Raw genomic sequence first — 19,858 nt, 5'->3', positions numbered from 1 at the left:
GGTATTAGCTTGTACCCTCTCTGAGTATCTTATCCCGGTGTGCTTTCCAAGGAGAAAAGGTGGTCAGCTATGTCTCGGTTGGGATAGCAGCACAAGGCGGCCATGCGCTGCACTCCCCCTGGTGGAATTTCGGTCAGTCCGGCACGCCTGTTAAAGAGATCCCCATGATGATCTAAGGCAGAGATTTTACAGCACTCTTCTAGCAAGAGGAGATGGAGGTTGAGGCTACTCAAAGGCAGTTCTCCAACTTCTTGTAGGTAGGCCCGGATGATTGTTCGCACAATATCCTTATTAATTCCCAAGATAATCAGATACTTAGGCTGTTCTTGGGGCTCAGGACACACTAGGGACTCCACATCCATAGGGTACGACTTTCCTGTGTTCAACTGAATGATTTCCAGACGTACCTTCACAATCCCGTCAATGGGGTAGTCCTCATTACTCAGCCCCCTCACCTTCATATGCTTCGCCGATTGCAATGGACGCTGCTGTAGGTGTTGATTATAGAAACCCCGGTATATGATGGTCACCTGGGACCCAGTGTCCAGCAAGGCCGATGAATAAACACCATCCACGACAACACGTATAATGGTGCCGGGGCCATACCCTACTACAAACGTCCAATGGGGGTTTCCATCGTCAGGGCTCGGCTCAGAAGGTTTGTCTGAGGGTGGGGAAGATTGTTCCTCCGATGGATCTGTCGGTTCGGCATTGGCAGTATAAACACGCAGACCATTACGTTAGGGTTAAAGTTCTTAGCGGAAGGTTTTTCTTCTTTGTCTTCCTTCTCGGGGCAGTCATAGGAGAGGTGACCCTTCTGACCACACCTGTAACAGATGACTTCCCCGGGTGCGGTGCGGGTGCTGTATGTAGGAGATACTCTCCCTGAGGGTTTAGGCTTGACCACCGCTGGCTTAGCGGCCGAGGCCTCCTTATTATTATACTGTAGGATCCTTTACTTTTTGAGGCAGATGCTCCCTTTGGTTTCTGATGGGAGTGTAACAGATTATGTGCTTCGTGCACTTTCACATGCCGCAATAATTCCGTAAACATGGGAGGGCTCCCTTGCATGAGATTACAGCGAATCATATTGGCTACGGGGTGATTCAGGCTTGATCCCCACAAATGTATACAGGAGAAAAGGAACCCAGTCTTCAAGCACTCTGTCACGACTCGATGTATAATTGTAATGTTAAAATACTTTATTAGTTAACAATGAATAAAAAAAGGGGGGTTAAAATAAAATTAAATAGTATGATTCAACAGCACGTGACTGTATCTATGATAACCCAGCTATGGCTAGGTGGGTAGATAGTAATAGGGAGATCCCTAATAGATATTCGGGATCTAGTGCTATGTATATAGCTACCTAGAGATATAGGAAAGGAGCCATGGTGAACCCACTCGGAAGAGGTTATGTCTTAATATAGATGTATCAGGGCGTGTAGTATAACGCGCTTTATTGATAAACTTTATGTAGTGTGTGCTTAAACACACTTTGGCATAATATGCGTTAAGTCAAACCTGTAGGATAAAACCCCGTGGGTAATAGTATGGTGGTAGCTAATGAAAAACCCTCTCAATCACACTATCAGGGCAGAGTATCAATTCTATATGTATAACCCCAGAGTGATGAGCTGGCCGGGTCTGAGTTAGTGACCTATGCAACCCTCACTTCAGGAGATAGGTGCAGGAGGTATAGTAGATACTGAGAGGTATGGTGTGAGATTATTGGCATACGTGGGGCACTGGATAGAGCCACTGTAATACATCAATGTAAAGACGTATTAGAGTGATTCTCAAGGCGGCATGTATTGGCAACGCTAATACCAATATAGACACACACTCACTCCTGTCGGAGAAGTATCATCAGTGTCTATCTATGGCGGCCGTGGCAAGCGGTTCCGTGACCAAAGGTAAGTACCATATGCTGTGGTTAATACAAGCCCCCAGCACACGTTAGTAATTACCCTTTAAATGATACGATGAGAAAATGCACAAGTAGGTATAGCGTTACATAGCCACCACAGATTTTCAGGGGTTAAAAAACTCCTACAGTACCCGCAGTCCGAGTGTACAATCTACAGCAATTGTCTATCCTGACAATAACAGTGGCTGGAAAGGTAAACTCACGGCTCGGATTACTGAGGCACTGCAGGGAGGATAGCTGAGAGTTTTTTTAACCCCTGAAATGCTGTGGTGGCTATGTAACGCTATACCTACTTGTGCATTTTCTCATCCTATCATTTAAAGGGTAATTACTAACGTGTGCTGGGGGCTTGTATTAACCACAGCATATGGTACTTACCTTTGGTCACGGAACCGCTTGCCACGGCCGCCATAGATAGACACTGATGATACTTCTCCGACAGGAGTGAGTGTGTGTCTATAATGGTATTTGCGTTGCCAATACATGCCGCCTTGAGAATCACTCTAATACGTCTTTACATTGATGTATTACAGTGGCTCTATCCAGTGCCCCACGTATGCCAACAATCTCACACCATACCTCTCAGTAGCTACTATACCTCCTGCACCTATCTCCTGAAGTGAGAGTTGCATAGGTCACTAACTCAGACCCGGCCAGCTCATCACTCTGGGGTTATACATATAGAATTGATACTCTGCCCTGACAGTGTGATTGAGAGGTTTTTTCATTAGCTACCACCATACTATTACCCACAGGGTTTTATCCTACAGGTTTGACTTACCGCATATTATGCCAAAGTGTGTTTACGCACACACTACATAAAGTTTATCAATAAAGCGCGTTATACTACACGCCCTGATACTGTACATCTATATTAAGACATAACCTCTTCCGAGTGGGTTCACCATGGCTCCTTTCCTATATCTCTAGGTAGCTAGATACATAGCACTAGATCCCGAATATCTATTAGGGATCTCCCTATTACTATCTACCCACCTAGCCATAGCTGGGTTATCATAGATACAGTCACGTGCTGTTGAATCATACTATTTAATTTTATTTAAACCCCCCTTTTTTTTATTCATTGTTAACTAATAAAGTATTTTAACATTACAATTATACATCGAGTCGTGACAGAGTGCTTGAAGACTGGGTTCCTTTTCTCCTGAATACAATTACGTCCCAATCCATTCAGCACCTCACCGTGTTTCATTTAATACTCAAGCTGTGCGGGTTTTTTCTTTACGTGTAGCGTTGATCCCCACAAATACTGTTTACGGCGTGCTTCGTCCATCTCACAGGCGGGAATCAACTTGCGGTTGAGTAGAGTCCCTAGGACCAATTTAATGCAGTGATTGAATGCCGACAACTCTTCTCCCTCTTTCTGGTAGAGGGCATAGTACCTAGCCCAGATCTCTCCTTCATCCTCCGCCAACCCGTAGGCTTCTATCAGGAAATCCACTAACATCAGAGGAGTCAGGTCTGGGTGTTGTTCCTGGTGGATGCCTACTATTGTAGAGGCTGGCGGCCTAACGCATTCCATGATGCGCTGCCCTTTTACTGCATTGGTGCAGGGCCATTCTTCCAGCACCTTCAGCGTATGTACTTTCCAGGAGTCTATCCCTTCTTCTCCGGCAGGCGTGGGAAGGACCCGGAGAAGACTTTGAGCTTCCGGTAATTTTGTGACTGGGATGACATGGTCAGGGCCTTCACCAATTGCGGTAGGGTCACTCCAAGAGCGGAGCCGCCACTTGATAAGCGACTGTCGCTGATAGGCCTTGGACCCGGCCCAGAGATGGGTGTAGGTGGTGGACTTTCGGCCCAGCTGTTAGCCCCTTCAAGAGCACTCGGGTTAAAGGTTACTCAGGGTAGGAGTTTTTAATCTGTTAGGGGTACTTGAAACAGGAGCAGTAGTCTGCCAGTCACTGGTGGAAGGCCCGTCGGGGACCGGTTCGGTTTGTGGAGAGACCACGGAGGTAAACATCTCTCGGATTTCGGGTAAGTCTGAGTATATAAGGGGTTAGCCTTCTGGTGGGGCCTCTGGGGTTTGTAAAGTCCGAGGGGCAGTTTCCTGGCATATTTCCTGACCCGCTGTCAATAGTATGGTACTCCAATGAAAGGCGGTGTCAAACTCTCATCCTCTCACCCACACTTTGTCTAGGCCCAGGAGTCTCTTTAGGGAGTCCCGGATTTTACTCTCATCCACTAGAGTGGGAACGTTCTCTACTGCTACTACGTGACTGGGCAGTTCTTGAATCTTGAAGAGCCAAGCATGGACTTCATGGCTTGAGGGTGTTAACATGATTTTGGTGTACTTACAGCTATTAGGCACCCCAAGTCTGAAATCTCAGCAGCGCCTCCAATTGTAGCCCTCTTTCCTCCTAGTGTAAAAAGTCTACTGGTTCTGGCATTCCCTTTTGGCTCACGAAGGTCCCAAGCCTCCGCCACGGGGAGCCCGGGGTGATATAGCAACAACAATCTCGGTTCAGCGCCTCCACCTGGGAGGGATCTCAACGTAGTGGGAGGAACCCCTCACAGGAACCCCAAAATACTAATACCCACACACTGTATAAAATAACAATAACCTTTACTTAGGACTATGTATATAACAGTAATGAGAATAATAATGCTACTGGTTACAGCTACCCATAAAGCCTCAGACGGCCGTAACCCACCACCGTGTAACCCACACCGTGTCCAGAGTACCTAACGGGGCCCTCGGGCAACCAACCACCCTGGTGTCCGCAAGGATATAGCCCCCACCCCTATATGTGGTGAGCGCTGCCACTATGGTGTGTTAGTTGGTTGGTGCACTTAGTGAGGTAGGTACCTGCCGGGTGCTCCAGCACCTGAGCGTGCCGACCGATAGCTGTACAGGATCCGCTGATCCAGCGATTCTGTCTGCCTTTGCAATGAGTCCTCCTCTGCGTGGGTGGTATCCAGCTGGAGTGGCCCACATACAGACATATATATATATACACTTTGGGTGTGATCTGGTCCCAGATCACAAACGGTCAGGGCTGAGCAGCGTTACAGCTGTATTCCCTATTGACAAACAACTAATGGGGCAGTGTCCCTACCTAAGGGCCTGTCCCTGTAGCTGCCACAAACTTGCAGGGGAGTCAAGGTATAAGTGGTGCCTATCAGGGGGTTTCTGGCCTAGTGCAGGGGCCACAGACACCATGCACCTACACCCTCACCTCTCTGTGTCCCAGCTCCGATTGACGTGGTCCCAGATTCGCGCCAAACCTAACTCCTGGCTAGCCGTGATCCTGGCAGCCCGATTGGCCGGTTGCACCCATGTGATTGCATGCCCCTATGCATTATGGGGCTTGTAGTCCCCGCGGAGCCTCTTCATTCTCAGCCGCTGCGTGTGCCGAGCGTACTCCGCATGTGCTAACTGTAATGGCCGCAGCGACTCCTTCTGCGCATGCGCAAACCTCTGCGCGTGCGCCCGCCCCTTCAACATGGCGGCGCCATGTTGAGGGAGCCACCGGTGAGCCTTCCGCCACCCGCACCTCCCTGCAACATCCACCGCTGCCGTGGAGGTAAGGGGGGGGAGGGGGGAGAAACGGAAGACCGGGGAACCAGAAGGACCAGGGCTATATGTATATTAGGCACAATAGGGGTAGTCACTTAAATTCCATCGGAACACATTTTCAGTTTCCTTGTCACGTAACAATGATTTATGAGCACCTTCCCCATGTAGTCTGGCCTAGGAGAAAGTCAATCTAATGTTTTAATGATTTATTGCTCCTATCAGGGTAAAAGAGTGACATAATTTGGTCTTCTCTAGAACCAGGATAACGAGGGCCTACAAGTAGAGAGGATGACAGTCAACCGTTATTTGAGCACTTATAGTGTTAATCAACTCCAAATTATTATTATTTTTTATGATTTAGGTACAAATTAATTTAAAAAAAAGTCTCTACTTAAGATTGAGACCCAGGTTTAAATGAGAATTAACAATGTTGTTACATTGGTAAAAGACATTGAAAACATATGTATGTAAAAGAAAAATTAAATAGGAAGCTTAGTAAGAACTTATAAAATCAATCATCCCAGCATTTCTGCCTAATTACTAGTCAAGTGTTAATACCCAACTGCATTGAAAATCCAAACCGTTCATGTCAGAAAGGCTATTAACACACGTTTCAATACAAAATGAGTTACTAGCAGAACCACACAATGGCACGTCAGAATGCCCATTTTAAATCACAATTCATTCCAGAGAAATTAACAATAGACTACAGCAAATACTGGGAAATAATAAAAAGTCTTCTTTTCAATATTATGAGAAGTAGGCTAAAGTGAAGTTAACTTTCAAGTGAACAGAAGCTGATCCATTGTTAACTGCAAATTACCCAGTTTCTTACCAGATTGAATAGAGGTCAAAGAGGGCGATTTGACGATGGACATACCAAATTCTGATTCAGCATAAATCCACTAATGTATTTTAGTTGTATTAACATAAGCTAACATATAGACAACTGTAAAATGTATTTATAGATAAAAGTTAGTTGCTCTGTATATTGGCAACCCTTATTCAAAAAGGTTAAACACCCAGACTAAAATCTAAGAAAGGAGACAGTCAAACTAATCAAACTCAACTTTGATTTCAAATGGCAACAATCCTCTTTGAAATATCTAGGAGAGTTTTTAACTAAGGACCTCTATCAGGCTAACTACCCACACATTTTGAAGACATTGAAGGCCGATCTTATAATATGGGGGAAAATACTCCAACGCACAGCCCTGAACAAAGTGGGTCCCACACCAAAAATGTATAAAAATATATCAATTTGATATATTTTTATTAGTTTTTGGTGTGGGACCCACTTTGTTCAGGGCTGTGCGTTGGAGTATTTTCCCTTGGATCTCTCTGCTTTCTCCTGGCTGCACGCCCACCAAGATCTACAGGACGGGACAATACAAATTGTGAGTAGTTATTTTTCTTTCTACCTACCTCTGGACTCCCCCAATGAGGCTGTAGGTCTGATTTTCTTTATATTTCAGCCTTCAACCTTCAGGGTTAGAGTTCTTGTTAATGGTATATGCTATAACATACCTCACTAGTCCCAGTACCTATTTTTCTACATTATTACTTAAAGGATTTACACCAGGATTGGACTTTTATGTTGGAGTGCATATCACTAATTGACTGCACGATCTTATAATATGGACTAAATTCAAGATACCCTGGATAGGGAGGAGTCCAATCAGTGAAGATGATCCTGTTACCCAGGCTGCTCTATCTTTTCCAAACCCTCCCCATTCCTATTGTATCCTCAGACATAGTAAAAATCCAATCTTTAGTTTCCAAATTCATCTGGAACAAGAAGAGACCAAGACTTAACCGCAGGTTGCTAACTAGACCCACTAGAGCAGGCGGCCTAGCACTTCCTTGTTTTCTCTCTTACTATAGAGCAGCACAAGTCAGTCAATGGGTAGCTTGGCACGCCAACCCATAAGTCAGGAGATGAGTTTCTCTTGAGGCGCATTCGTTATACCCAACCTCTATAGAAAAGATTCTCTGGCTTCCTTCCTGGGTAGGCCTTCTGACTCACCCCTCCCTGCCGACAATCACACACTCTCAGAATGTGGGACAGGCTTAAGTTTAAATACAAGCTTAATAGTCCAAATTCTCTAATGACCACCATCATTGGGAACAAGGATTTTCCCCCAGGGAGCTCCAAACAAATGTTCACAAACAGGAGACAAGCAAATATTAACAGACTTGTGGACATTAGCCACAACCTGAAGATTACTCCTTTTGACCACCTGGTAAAAGAGAAAGGAATTCCACCGGGTGAGATTTTTCGATATCTTCAGATTGGGGCATTCTATGCTAAAGTTATGCCCTTTGAACCCATTTCACTGGTTGAGAAACTCTGTCTAGGAGCAGACTCCCACAAGAGATTGATCGAGGTTATATGGCCAATTCTTCCTTCCAGCCGAAGAATCCAAGGATAAGCTTAGTTTTATGAAAAAAGGGGAGATTGATCTAGAGGAGGAACTGGAGGCTGACGACTGGGAGGAGATTTTTGAGTCGGTGGCTAAAAGCTGTATTTGCTCAACTATTCGTGAGAACGCATATAAAACTTATGACTCGCTGGTACAACACACCCAATAATATGGCTAAATAAGTTCTGTGCTACTCCCATATGTGTCCCAAAGGCTGCGGTGAATTAGCTTCCCTTCTACATATGTGGTGGTTCTGCCCTTGGGTGCAGGACCCTTGGTGATAGGTGTAGTCCTGGATCTGGCGGATTAGGGGTGCAGAGATTCCCATGGACCCATGGTTGTTTCTATTAAGTAAACCACTTCAGGAACACAATAGGGCTACAAAGAAGCTAATAACTCATATTACCACAGCGACAAAATGTGCCATTGCGAGCCTATGGAATCAAGACAAACTTCAACCAATTCTGTCCATTAGAAACAAGGTGTGGTTTATATGTATGAAGGAAAAACGGACTCGTTTTCTAAATTGCACATATCACAATTTCCAGAAGGTTTGGCTGCCCTGGATAGCTCACGCAGGTAGTCCACATATAGACCTGGGTTCTCTGAGCCTATCGCTTCTGGGACCAACTAGTCTCTCTCTCCTACCAAAGTTGGCCCAAAGATTCCCCCAACACCCTCTCGTGGGTCACCATCTACGGTTTGTCTTCAATTAACTAGGCCCTCAGATTAGCCCGCTATACCAGATGGAGATGATGTCAAGCGACGACCGTGCTCACGACTCGATCCTAAAACTGTATAAAAGTAGCAATAACTGTTGATTCACCATGATGCTGTTCCCCTCCCCTCCCCGACCCCCCCTTTTTTTGTGTGCAACAGGGTATGTCCCATTATATCTTTCTTTTCCCCTGTTATGTAAGTCCTGTTAGCTGCAGGTTCAATCAATGGGCTCTTGACCCCCCTTATGCCCCTCTTATGAATGATAGAAGTAAGGTGGTGACTCATGGCCTGTGTAAGCCTATCAAGGATAGGTATAGACCATGAGCCCGCCCCTTCTTGAGTCTCCTAGGAGGGTGTGATCAAGTTAGTCAGAGTCCTGCTTGAGCTCTTGAAGAGAGAGGAAGCAAAGAGCTGTGAGTCTCTCCTATGGCAGGATGCGTGTGCTCACCCCCAGCCTCTGAGCTGGGGGAACATCAGATTCAGCCTAAGGCCCTATACTATCAGGGCAAAGCACCATCCAGAGGAATGGAACCTCTGAGACCATGCACCGCTGTGAGGAAGAACTGCAGTGAGTGCCCGCCAATAAATATCCTGTTCTAATATACCTCAGTCTGAGTATCAGTCCTTGGGCTGAGGGGGAAAGAGTGCAATAGTGGGGGCTGACCTTCGAACATCCTGGAGCCCACTGCTTAAGGCGCTAAGCACCATAAGAAGAACAAGAGGAAGAAACTAAGCCTGTCCTGATCTCCACAATACCGCAGATCAGATCAGCTCTCCTGACCCTAACAGGTATCGCACCACACACTAGGTAGCATAGGCTGTGTAATCTCCCACTGGGGGAGGAGGGGGAGGAAACAGTGCTACATATGTACGACAACTCCCCCCCCCCCCCCCTTCCCCTAACACCCAATTGAATGGTATTTTTTCTGTATATCTGTGCTCAAAAACCTAATACAAATTTGAAGGGGGGAAAAAAAAAAAAAACCCAGACTAAATATTTTTCTTGCCTACCTTGCTTAAGTACTCTCTCGTAACCTGAATGAAATAGGGCATGGCAAAGTCCATAATGTTGTGCCTCCATGCGGTTTCCAGGACAACATCTGGCCGCAGCAGGTCATAGCAGGTGAAGAGACAAGCTGCAAAGCATTCTCTCTTGCCCTCTACTAAAAACCATTGCAGGAGTTCTTCCGCCAGCTCTGTATCTTTGGATTCGGAAGCATATTGCATAGCATCCTAAAAGAAAAACATTGTGAAAATGAACAAAAACAAATACTTTTAATCTTATCATTTGGAATTAAATGTGGTATAGAAATGGACCTTAGTTGCAGAGGGCTATCAAAGTAAACGTCAACACAGCAGTCATATCTTGGACTTAAAGGGGCATTTCCCCATGCATGTTTTAAATACGTAAAAATACTATGTTTTCACCTCTAGTTGTTTTTTAAACTGTATCTTATGCTTACAAAAAGATCACCAAACTAAGTGGCTGAAAAAGATCCTCACAATTAGTGACATTAGTAGACCCCAAACTTCTCAGATCAGATTATTTAAGATAAAATCCAAGTCTGCATGGCAAACAACTCTGCGCTTCATGGTAGAACAGATAAAGTGAGAACAGCCAGCGGGAGTAAATTTTTTTTTTTTAAACATATAGAAAAAAATAAATACGGTTGGTAATCTGCTTTAAAAGGAATCATATGGCCCTCAATTTTAAAATATTAAAGGGGACTTGCACCATTACGTAGAAGTATGAAACACAGCACGCTTCCTGGGTAGAATCTGTCTAGGACCTCTGTGTGCACTCACTATCTCTCTCACTCTCAGACACACACAGACACAGACACACTCTCAGACACAGACACACTCTCAGACACAGACACACTCTCAGACACAGACACACTCTCAGACACACACACACTCTCAGACACACACACACTCTCAGACACACACACACACACACACACACACACACACACACACACTCTCAGACACACACACTCCCTCTCAGACACACACACTCCCTCTCAGACACACACACTCCCTCTCAGACACACACACTCCCTCTCTCTCTCTCTCTGACACACTCTCTCTCTCTCTGACACACTCTCTCTCTCTCTGACACTCTCTCTCTCTCAGACACACTCTCTCTCTCTCTCAGACACACTCTCTCTCTCTCAGACACTCTCTCTCTCTCTCAGACACTCTCTCTCTCTCTCTCTCAGACACACTCTCTCTCTCTCTCAGACACACTCTCTCTCTCTCTCAGACACACTCTCTCTCTCTCTCAGACACACTCTCTCTCTCTCTCAGACACACTCTCTCTCTCTCTCAGACACACTCTCTCTCTCTCTCAGACACACTCTCTCTCTCTCAGACACACACTCTCTCTCTCTCAGACACACACTCTCTCTCTCTCAGACACACACTCTCTCTCTCTCAGACACACACTCTCTCTCTCTCAGACACACTCTCTCTCTCTCAGACACACTCTCTCTCTCTCAGACACACTCTCTCTCTCTCAGACACACTCTCTCTCTCTCTGACACACTCTCTCTCTCTCTGACACACTCTCTCTCTCTCTGACACACTCTCTCTCTCTCTGACACACTCTCTCTCTCTCTGACACACTCTCTCTCTCTCTCTGACACACTCTCTCTCTCTCTGACACACTCTCTCTCTCTCTGACACACTCTCTCTCTGACACACTCTCTCTCTGACACACTCTCTCTCTCTCTGACACACTCTCTCTCTCTGACACACTCTCAGACACACTCTCTCTCTCAGACACACTCTCTCTCTCAGACACACTCTCTCTCTCAGACACACTCTCTCTCTCTGACACACTCTCTCTCTCTCTCTCAGACACACTCTCTCTCTCTCTCTCAGACACACTCTCTCTCTCTCTCTCAGACACTCTCTCTCTCTCTCTCTCAGACACACTCTCTCTCTCTCTCTCTCAGACACACTCTCTCTCTCTCAGACACACTCTCTCTCTCTCAGACACACTCTCTCTCTCTCAGACACACTCTCTCTCTCTCAGACACACACTCTCTCTCTCAGACACACTCTCTCTCTCAGACACACTCTCTCTCTCAGACACACTCTCTCTCTCAGACACACTCTCTCTCTCTCAGACACACACTCTCTCTCTCAGACACACACTCTCTCTCAGACACACACTCTCTCTCTCAGACACACACTCTCTCTCAGACACACTCTCTCTCTCTGACACACTCTCTCTCTCTGACACACTCTCTCTCTCTGACACACTCTCTCTCAGACACACTCTCTCTCTCAGACACACTCTCTCACTCTCTGTGTCTGAGAGAGTGTGTATGAGAGAGTGTGTCAGAGAGAGTGTGTCAGAGAGAGTGAGTGAGTGAGAGTGTCTGAGTGAGAGACACTCACTCTGTCAGACACACTCTCACCCTCTTAGACACACTCTCTCTCAGACACACTCTCACTCTCTTAGACACACTCTCTCTCAGACACTCTCACGCTCACTCTCTCAGACACTCTCACTCTCTCAGACCCTCTCACTCTCTCAGACCCTCTCACTCTCTCAGACCCTCTCACTCTCTCAGACCCTCTCACTCTCTGACCCACCCACTCTCACTCTCTGACCCACCCACACCCACTCTCACTCTCTGACCCACCCACAACCACTCTCACTTTCTGACCCACCCACACCCACTCTCACTCTCTGACCCACCCACACCCACTCTCACTCTCTGACCCACCCACACCCACTCTCCCTCTCTGAACCACCCACACCCACTCTCCCTCTCTGAACCACCCACACCCACTCTCCCACTCTGACCCACCCACACCCACTCTCCCACTCTGACCCACCCACACCCACTCTCCCACTCTGACCCACCCACACCCACTCTCCCTCTCTGACCCACCCACACCCACTCTCCCTCTCTGACCCACCCACACCCACTCTCTGACCCACCCACACCCACTCTCTGACCCACCCACACCCACTCTCCCTCTCTGACCCACACACACCCACTCTCCCTCTGACCCACACACACCCACTCTCCCTCTCTGACCCACACACACCCACTCTCCCTCTCTGACCCACACACACCCACTCTCCTTCTCTGACCCACACACACCCTCTCCTTCTCTGACCCACACACACCCACTCTCCCTCTCTGACCCACACACACCCTCTCCCTCTCTGACCCACACACACCCACTCTCCCTCTCTGACCCACACCCACCCACTCTCCCTCTCTAACCCACACACACCCACTCTCCCTCTCTGACCCACACACACCCACTCTCTGACCCACACACCCACGCTCCCTCTCTGACCCACACACACCAACTCTCCCTCTCTGACCCACACACACCCACTCTCTCTCTCTCTCTGACCCACTCTCTCTCTCTGACCCACTCTCTCTCTCTCTGACCCACACTCTCTCTGACCCACACTCTCTCTCTGACCCACACTCTCTCTCTCTCTCTGACCCACACTCTCTCTCTTTCTGACCCACACTCTCTCTGACCCACACTCTCTCTCTCTCTCTGACCCACACTCTCTCTGACCCACACTCTCTCTCTCTCTCTCTTTCTGACCCACACTCTCTCTCTCTTTCTGACCCACACTCTCTCTCTCTTTCTGACCCACACTCTCTCTCTCTTTCTGACCCACACTCTCTCTCTCTTTCTGACCCACACTCTCTCTCTTTCTGACCCACACTCTCTCTCTCTTTCTGACCCACACTCTCTCTCTCTTTCTGACTCACACTCTCTATCTGACCCACACTCTCTCTCTCTATCTGACCCACACTCTCTCTCTCTATCTGACCCACACTCTCTCTCTCTATCTGACCCACACTCTCTCTCTCTATCTGACCCACACTCTCTCTCTCTATCTGACCCACACTCTCTCTCTCTATCTGACCCACACTCTCTCTCTCTATCTGACCCACACTCTCTCTCTCTCTCTAACCCACACTCTCTCTCTCTGACCCACACTCTCTCTCTCTCTGACCCACACTCTCTCTCTCTCTGACCCACACTCTCTCTCTCTCTGACCCACACTCTCTCTCTCTCTGACCCACACTCTCTGACCCACGCTCTCTCTCTCTGACCCACACTCGCTCTCCCTCTGACCCACATGCTCTCTCTCTGACCCATACAGTATGCTTTCTCTCTCTGACCCACATGCTCTCTCTCCCTCTGACCCACATGCTCTCTCTCCCTCTGACCCACATGCTCTCTCTCCCTCTGACCCCCACACGCTCTCTCTCCCTCTGACCCCCACACGCTCTCTCTCCCTCTGACCCCCACACTCTCTCTCTCTGACCCCCACACACTCACTCTCTGACCCCCACACACTCACTCTCTGACCCCCACACACTCACTCTCTGACCCCCCCACACTCACTCTCTGACCCCCCCACACTCACTCTCTGACCCCCACACACTCACTCTCTGACCCCCACACACTCACTCTCTGACCCCCACACACTCACTCTCTGACCCCCACACACTCACTCTCTCCCACACACTCACTCTCTCCCACACACTCACTCTCTCCCACACACTCACTCTCTCCCACACACTCACTCTCTCCCACACACTCACTCTCTCTCCCACACACTCACTCTCTCTCCCACACACTCACTCTCTCCCACACACTCACTCTCTCCCACACACTCACTCTCTCCCACACACTCACTCTCTCCCACACACTCACTCTCTCTCCCACACACTCACTCTCTCTCCCACACACTCACTCTCTCTCCCACACACTCACTCTCTCTCCCACACACTCACTCTCTCTCCCACACACTCACTCTCTCTCCCACACACTCACTCTCTCTCCCACACACTCACTCTCTCCCACACACTCACTCTCTCCCACACACTCACTCTCTCCCACACACTCACTCTCTCCCACACACTCACTCTCTCCCACACACTCACTCTCTCCCACACACTCACTCTCTCCCACACACTCACTCTCTCCCACACCGATGTGTGTGTGTGTCCATTCAATAATATGGACATAGGCAAGCATATGGCCACACCGTAGCATTGTACTGCTGGTATAATACTCACTGCATACCTGTAGAGACATATCTATCAACTTTAGCATAGTACCTGGTGGTTGAGCCCATTCATTAATATGGGCACAGGCATACCCAATTAGCCACACCACCAATTAGGTACCTGCACGCTGTCTATCCACTGCTTTACCTGACTGCTGTCAGTATATATTCTACTTCTTTACACAGTGGCAGTCTCTGCATGTGACACTATTGTCACTCTACCAGCATACCAACGTAATAGGACAGTATACCTATAGGCAGTCCAACATTAATAGTGACTGCCTATATATACACATCCCTCACCTATGCCCTATCCCTGCTGTGTTAAGATACACTGGCGACACACTTTATTCGAGCTTGGCTAGTCCCACGAATTCAGGTATACCCGGGTGTATTGAGGTTTGTGACTGTTTTCTGCCCGAGTATATTGGGTTATTTTCCAGGCAGGGATTGAAGCATTTTATTCCCGCTGGCTGCAATACTGCACAGTATATATATATATACTGCATTACAATTCATGAATTTATGCCATCTGGTAGACACGCGAAGCATTGCAGCCTATTAAATCCTAATCATTATCATTTAACAGATCAGCCGCCCGTCAGCCAGGCATGAACCCAGGCTGGGAAGGCAAACGCAACGGGGCTTGTCAGAGGTGAGGAGCGGCGCATTCCAGGTATCTGACAGGTACATACTGGGTATTTGCTCGAATAAAGTGTGTCGGTGCAGTACACCTCATTAGGGTCAGCTGCACACCAGCTCCCCTGGGAACTTTGATTTAATCCCACTCAATTGTTCCTATCATTTATAATCCTGAGTGCCTTAAGTACTCAACATTGGATTTAATGTGTGTCTAATCATTGGACTTGTAACCCCATTACTTTAATACTGATGACCATTAAAAGTTTATTTTAATATACTCACCAAACATTCAATTAGGGCACTGAGTGCTAAACTGGGTTCTTGCTCTCTAACTACCTATCCATTTTCACCACCCAGAGCACCTTACCCTCAATCATTTCCTATACATTATCTAGCTGTAGCGGGGTACCTCCTATTTGTTATAGTGTAGTTAGAAAACAGATAGGTGTAAAAGATTATTGAAGTTGTTCAAGGACCTTAGCATTTCATTATATTCCAATTAAAAAAAAACCCAATATAGCCGTTTGATTTATACTGCAACATATTAATCTTCAGGTAGGTCAGTAAGGTCCTACACAATATTTATGCCAGAGAGTACCTTGTAAAGTCTATCTTTCTTGCAAAGCTCAACACTCTGTTTCCAACGATTATTACCCTTGAAAAGGTATGCAGCGATTCTTCGAAACTCAATCAGCTCATGCTTCTCCAAACGTTGAGCGAGGGAAATGTTATCAAAGTTGTCATATGCATCTATGGATGTGCGAAGTGCCTTAAAAAGATAAATATGCATTTTTTAAAAATATTTAAACTTGCCTTATTTCCATCAAACCACTCCAAATGTTTTCAAGTAGCAGAGTAGTAGCATCGAACTTGAAGAGGGAGAGAGAGGGGAGGGAATTGAAGAATAGAGAGGGGAAATGAATAGGGAGAAGGGAAAGGAATAGAGGGAAGGGAAAGGAAGAGGGGAAAGGGAGTGTCACAGGAGACCAGTACTTTTAACACTTTTACCTTCAGGGATCAATTCACTAGGCAGAACAAGGTAGTAGAATATAAGGAGGTTTATTCTGGCGAGACCAGCACACACACAATGATACACAAAATGCAGAAGAACACACACTTAACTGTGGGTCTGGGAAGAGTCTCTAGCCTCAACTAAGTGCAGGGTGCCTGCTTCAGAAGGCTTAAGCTGTCCTCTCCTGGTCCAGAAACTTCATGGTACCTTCCTCGGGGAAGATACCTGGCTATACCTGCTAACCGCGAGCAAGGAAAAAGCTGGGACTTGGCCGCAAACTCAGAACTTGGTCTCAGCTAGTCAGGCTTCTCTGGCAAACTCTGTGCCGAGTGCTCTGCTATTCGGAGCAAAGCACTTTTGAAAAGCCCGCCAATGCCTCACCAACACAAGCCAGAGATCGTCTGGGTCTCTGATCAGCCAGTCCCCTTACATAGACCTCGCTGTTCTATGTTCAACATGGAGAAGGGTCTGGCGACCAATCAGAGAACGGATCATAGCTGTATCAGCCAATCAGAGCTGGGGGCTCGTCTGGCTGTACGCGTCAGAGGAGGGTGTGTGTAAGGATGCCGGAAAGCGGGAAATTCAAACTGGCCAATGGGAATCATGCCTACCAGCAACGGATTCCCAATACCAACCCCGTACCACTCGCTGGGTAGGTTCCACCGAGTCTGGGCAAAGACTCCCCTTGGGGAGTCCTTGCTCCCAGACCCGGTACTCCGCCCTTCTCCGCTGATCAAACGTTCTAACACCTCTCGACATGCCTTCTCCTCTTTGATCCACGATCTCTATGCAGACATCCTGGCTACCTCACGGATTACCAGGACTGTCTGTATAGAAATGAACACATGATTTAAAACGTAACATTTTTACACTAACCTGGGCTCGGGACTGCAACTGTTACAATAAGCATTGCGGGATAAAAATACCATATTCTAGGGCAGCGGTGCGCAAAGTGGGGGAGGGGGCGCTGGATTTGTTTGGGGGGGGGGGGGCACCGGCGGTTGCAGAGGTCCTGCGCTCTTCCCCATGGCATTTAAATGTCGGGGATCGCGTGAGGCCTCTGCCACTCACTTACCGGGATTCTGCAGAGCTGGTACGATGTGTTGCTATGGTAATGTGGCGTCATGTCATGCGGAGTGATGTCACACAGCCGTCTCCATGGCAACGGGGTCACGTGATGTCACAGCGTCATTTGACGTCGCTAAACAAGTTGAGGGGGCGCGAAAGCGAGCAGGCAGGGGCGAGCAACTCAAAAAGTGTGCGCTCCCCTGTTCCAAGGGAAATATATAAGGGGGACAATATGCAGACGCGTAAACGCAGACCAGAAAGAAGAGGGGGTGGGGAGAAAGAAGAGGGGGTGGGGAGAAAGAAGAGGGGGTGGGGGGGGAAGAAAGAGGGAAAAAGAGAAAGAGAGGGGGGAGTAGAGGAGGGGAAAAAGAGGGGGAGGGATAGAAACACATCTTTGCTGCTGTGGCTAATTATTGGAGCAAGACAGTAGAATACAATATTGGACCTTTATTTATGTATTTGAAGAACAGACAAAATGTAGTTTCTAAAGCACATGCACAGTTAAAAATAAATAAATACATTTTTTATATAAAGTCCTACCTGGTAATCTTCTTCTGTAATGAAGAGGTTGTTCAGAGACTCGTTTACAGATTTGTTGTTATGGTTCTGAACTGAGCGCAGGTATGGTTTAACCAAAGGAAGCTGTTTCACCTTTAAATAATAAAATACAACCCAAAAATATGTTTTTACTGTAGACAAAATGGATAGTTAAATAATTTGAAGATCTAATGTACAGTAGGACTCAAAACAAAATTGTCCATTTATTTGTTGTGCTCTACAAATTCAATGCTATACTGTAATTGGTTTGTTGATTTGCATTAGTTTACTGAATCAAAACAATTTACAGCTCAGGCTATTTCTTCCGGCGTTACATCCATACAATCTATAAAATCAGTTAAAAAATATATTGTTTTTCAAATTCTATTACCATTTGTTGCCATGACTTTCAGAGAAGAGATCCCAATCTCTTGGTTTAGGTCTGGTGCTCTAACATAGTACATTATTACTCTACACAATAAATGAGCAGCTCCTCTTATTTGGTGCACTCCCTATTTTAATTAGCAATGATATCATGTGAAATATATCATGTGAAAAGTACTTTTATGTCATTACTTGGATGAAATATCAGTGATAGTGCATCTCTGAAAGGACAAATTAAAACATCTTTTCATTTATTCATTTGAAATAAATTCAGTTTTATTAAAGGATAAAAACCCAGAGATCCCAGCTGAGGCACTGATAAGGCCTGGGACATAGTAAAATCAGCGTCGCTGAGGCGGGCTGAACAGATGCACAAAGCCCCTGAATCTGTAATCAGCGCGGCTATAGTTTCTCCCTCCGCATGCTTGCTGATGCGTGCGGAGGCTGAGAAAATCAGAAGAGACAGGAGAGTTTGAAATGTTGCCGCTTGGGGGAGCGGGGGAGCGGAGGAGCGGTCATGTGACCACTCCCATCCAATGGGTCTGCAGCCCTTTTTTTTCCCCCTACTGTGCCGGTGAGATAGCAGAGTCACCAGACCAGCACAGCACAGAGGGGTGTGTGTCTGTGTGTGTGTGTGTGTGTGTGCGTGTGTGCCTGTGTGTGCGTATGTATGTGTGTGTGTGTGTGTGTGTGTGTATGTGTGTGTGTGTGTGTGTATGTGTGTGTGTGTGTGTCTGTGCGTATGTATGTGTGTGTGTGTGTGTGTGTATGTGTGTGTGTGTATGTGTATGTGTGTGTGTGTGTATCTGTGTGTGTGTGTCAGAATATATTTATCAAAGTTGCACAATGTTAATAAATAATTTATTCTCACAACAGGTCTTATTTTTTAATTTTTAAAATATTATATAATACACACACACACACACACACACACACACACACACACACACACACACACACACACACACACACACACACACACACACACACACACACAGACAGCTACCAAGTGACACACACACACACACAGTGATACCCGCCTCCCAAGCGCGCTTGCTGTCTCCTCTGCCAGGACAGCAAAAAGCTCCTGGTAGAGCGAGCGGCAGCAAGCAACAGCGAGCAGCAGCACAAAAGTGTTTACTATGTCCCAGGCCTAAGGTAGCTAACTAGCTGCACCTATGATGTTAATGGTGTAGGGATCACAGTTTGGCTTCTTATCAAATTAGTAATAAACACTTGGAATTATGTAATGCCATTACCAAAATAAATGTGATCCAACATGTGACATTACAGATATAAAGAACCCTTAGCGTGAACTATAGTTAAAAAAAAAGAAAAAAAAAAGACAGATGTATTGTCAACTGTGTGATTAAAACATGCTACAGGGGCTGAGAGATAAATAAATGTATGCAATACCTGAAAATTCTGGATAACTGAATAATAGAGTAAATAGAAAACTAATGACATCCTAGTAGCTTTAATAGCGTTAATGCTGTTGTCTCTATGCTAAATGTCTCATACAGACTTAGGA

The 19,858-nt window shown here is 46.7% G+C and overlaps 1 protein-coding gene across 1 annotated transcript in view; it reads right to left on the bottom strand.

Annotated features, from left to right (window-relative positions):
• Positions 1 to 19,858, bottom strand: part of CLTC (clathrin heavy chain) — a 305,075-nt gene that overhangs the window by 59,552 nt on the left and 225,665 nt on the right. The window contains exons 28-30 of the mRNA XM_075589655.1: positions 17,947 to 18,057; positions 15,925 to 16,095; positions 9,626 to 9,847 (exon numbers count right to left, since the gene is read on the bottom strand). Of these exons, the coding sequence (XP_075445770.1) occupies positions 9,626 to 9,847; positions 15,925 to 16,095; positions 17,947 to 18,057 (504 nt within the window). The remainder of the gene's footprint in view (positions 1 to 9,625; positions 9,848 to 15,924; positions 16,096 to 17,946; positions 18,058 to 19,858) is intronic.

This window comes from Ascaphus truei, chromosome 3 (assembly GCF_040206685.1).
Source record: "Ascaphus truei isolate aAscTru1 chromosome 3, aAscTru1.hap1, whole genome shotgun sequence".
Classification (NCBI taxonomy): domain Eukaryota; kingdom Metazoa; phylum Chordata; class Amphibia; order Anura; family Ascaphidae; genus Ascaphus; species Ascaphus truei.
The sequence above is the reverse complement of the archived record's forward strand: the minus strand, read 5'-3'. Positions and strand labels throughout refer to the sequence as shown.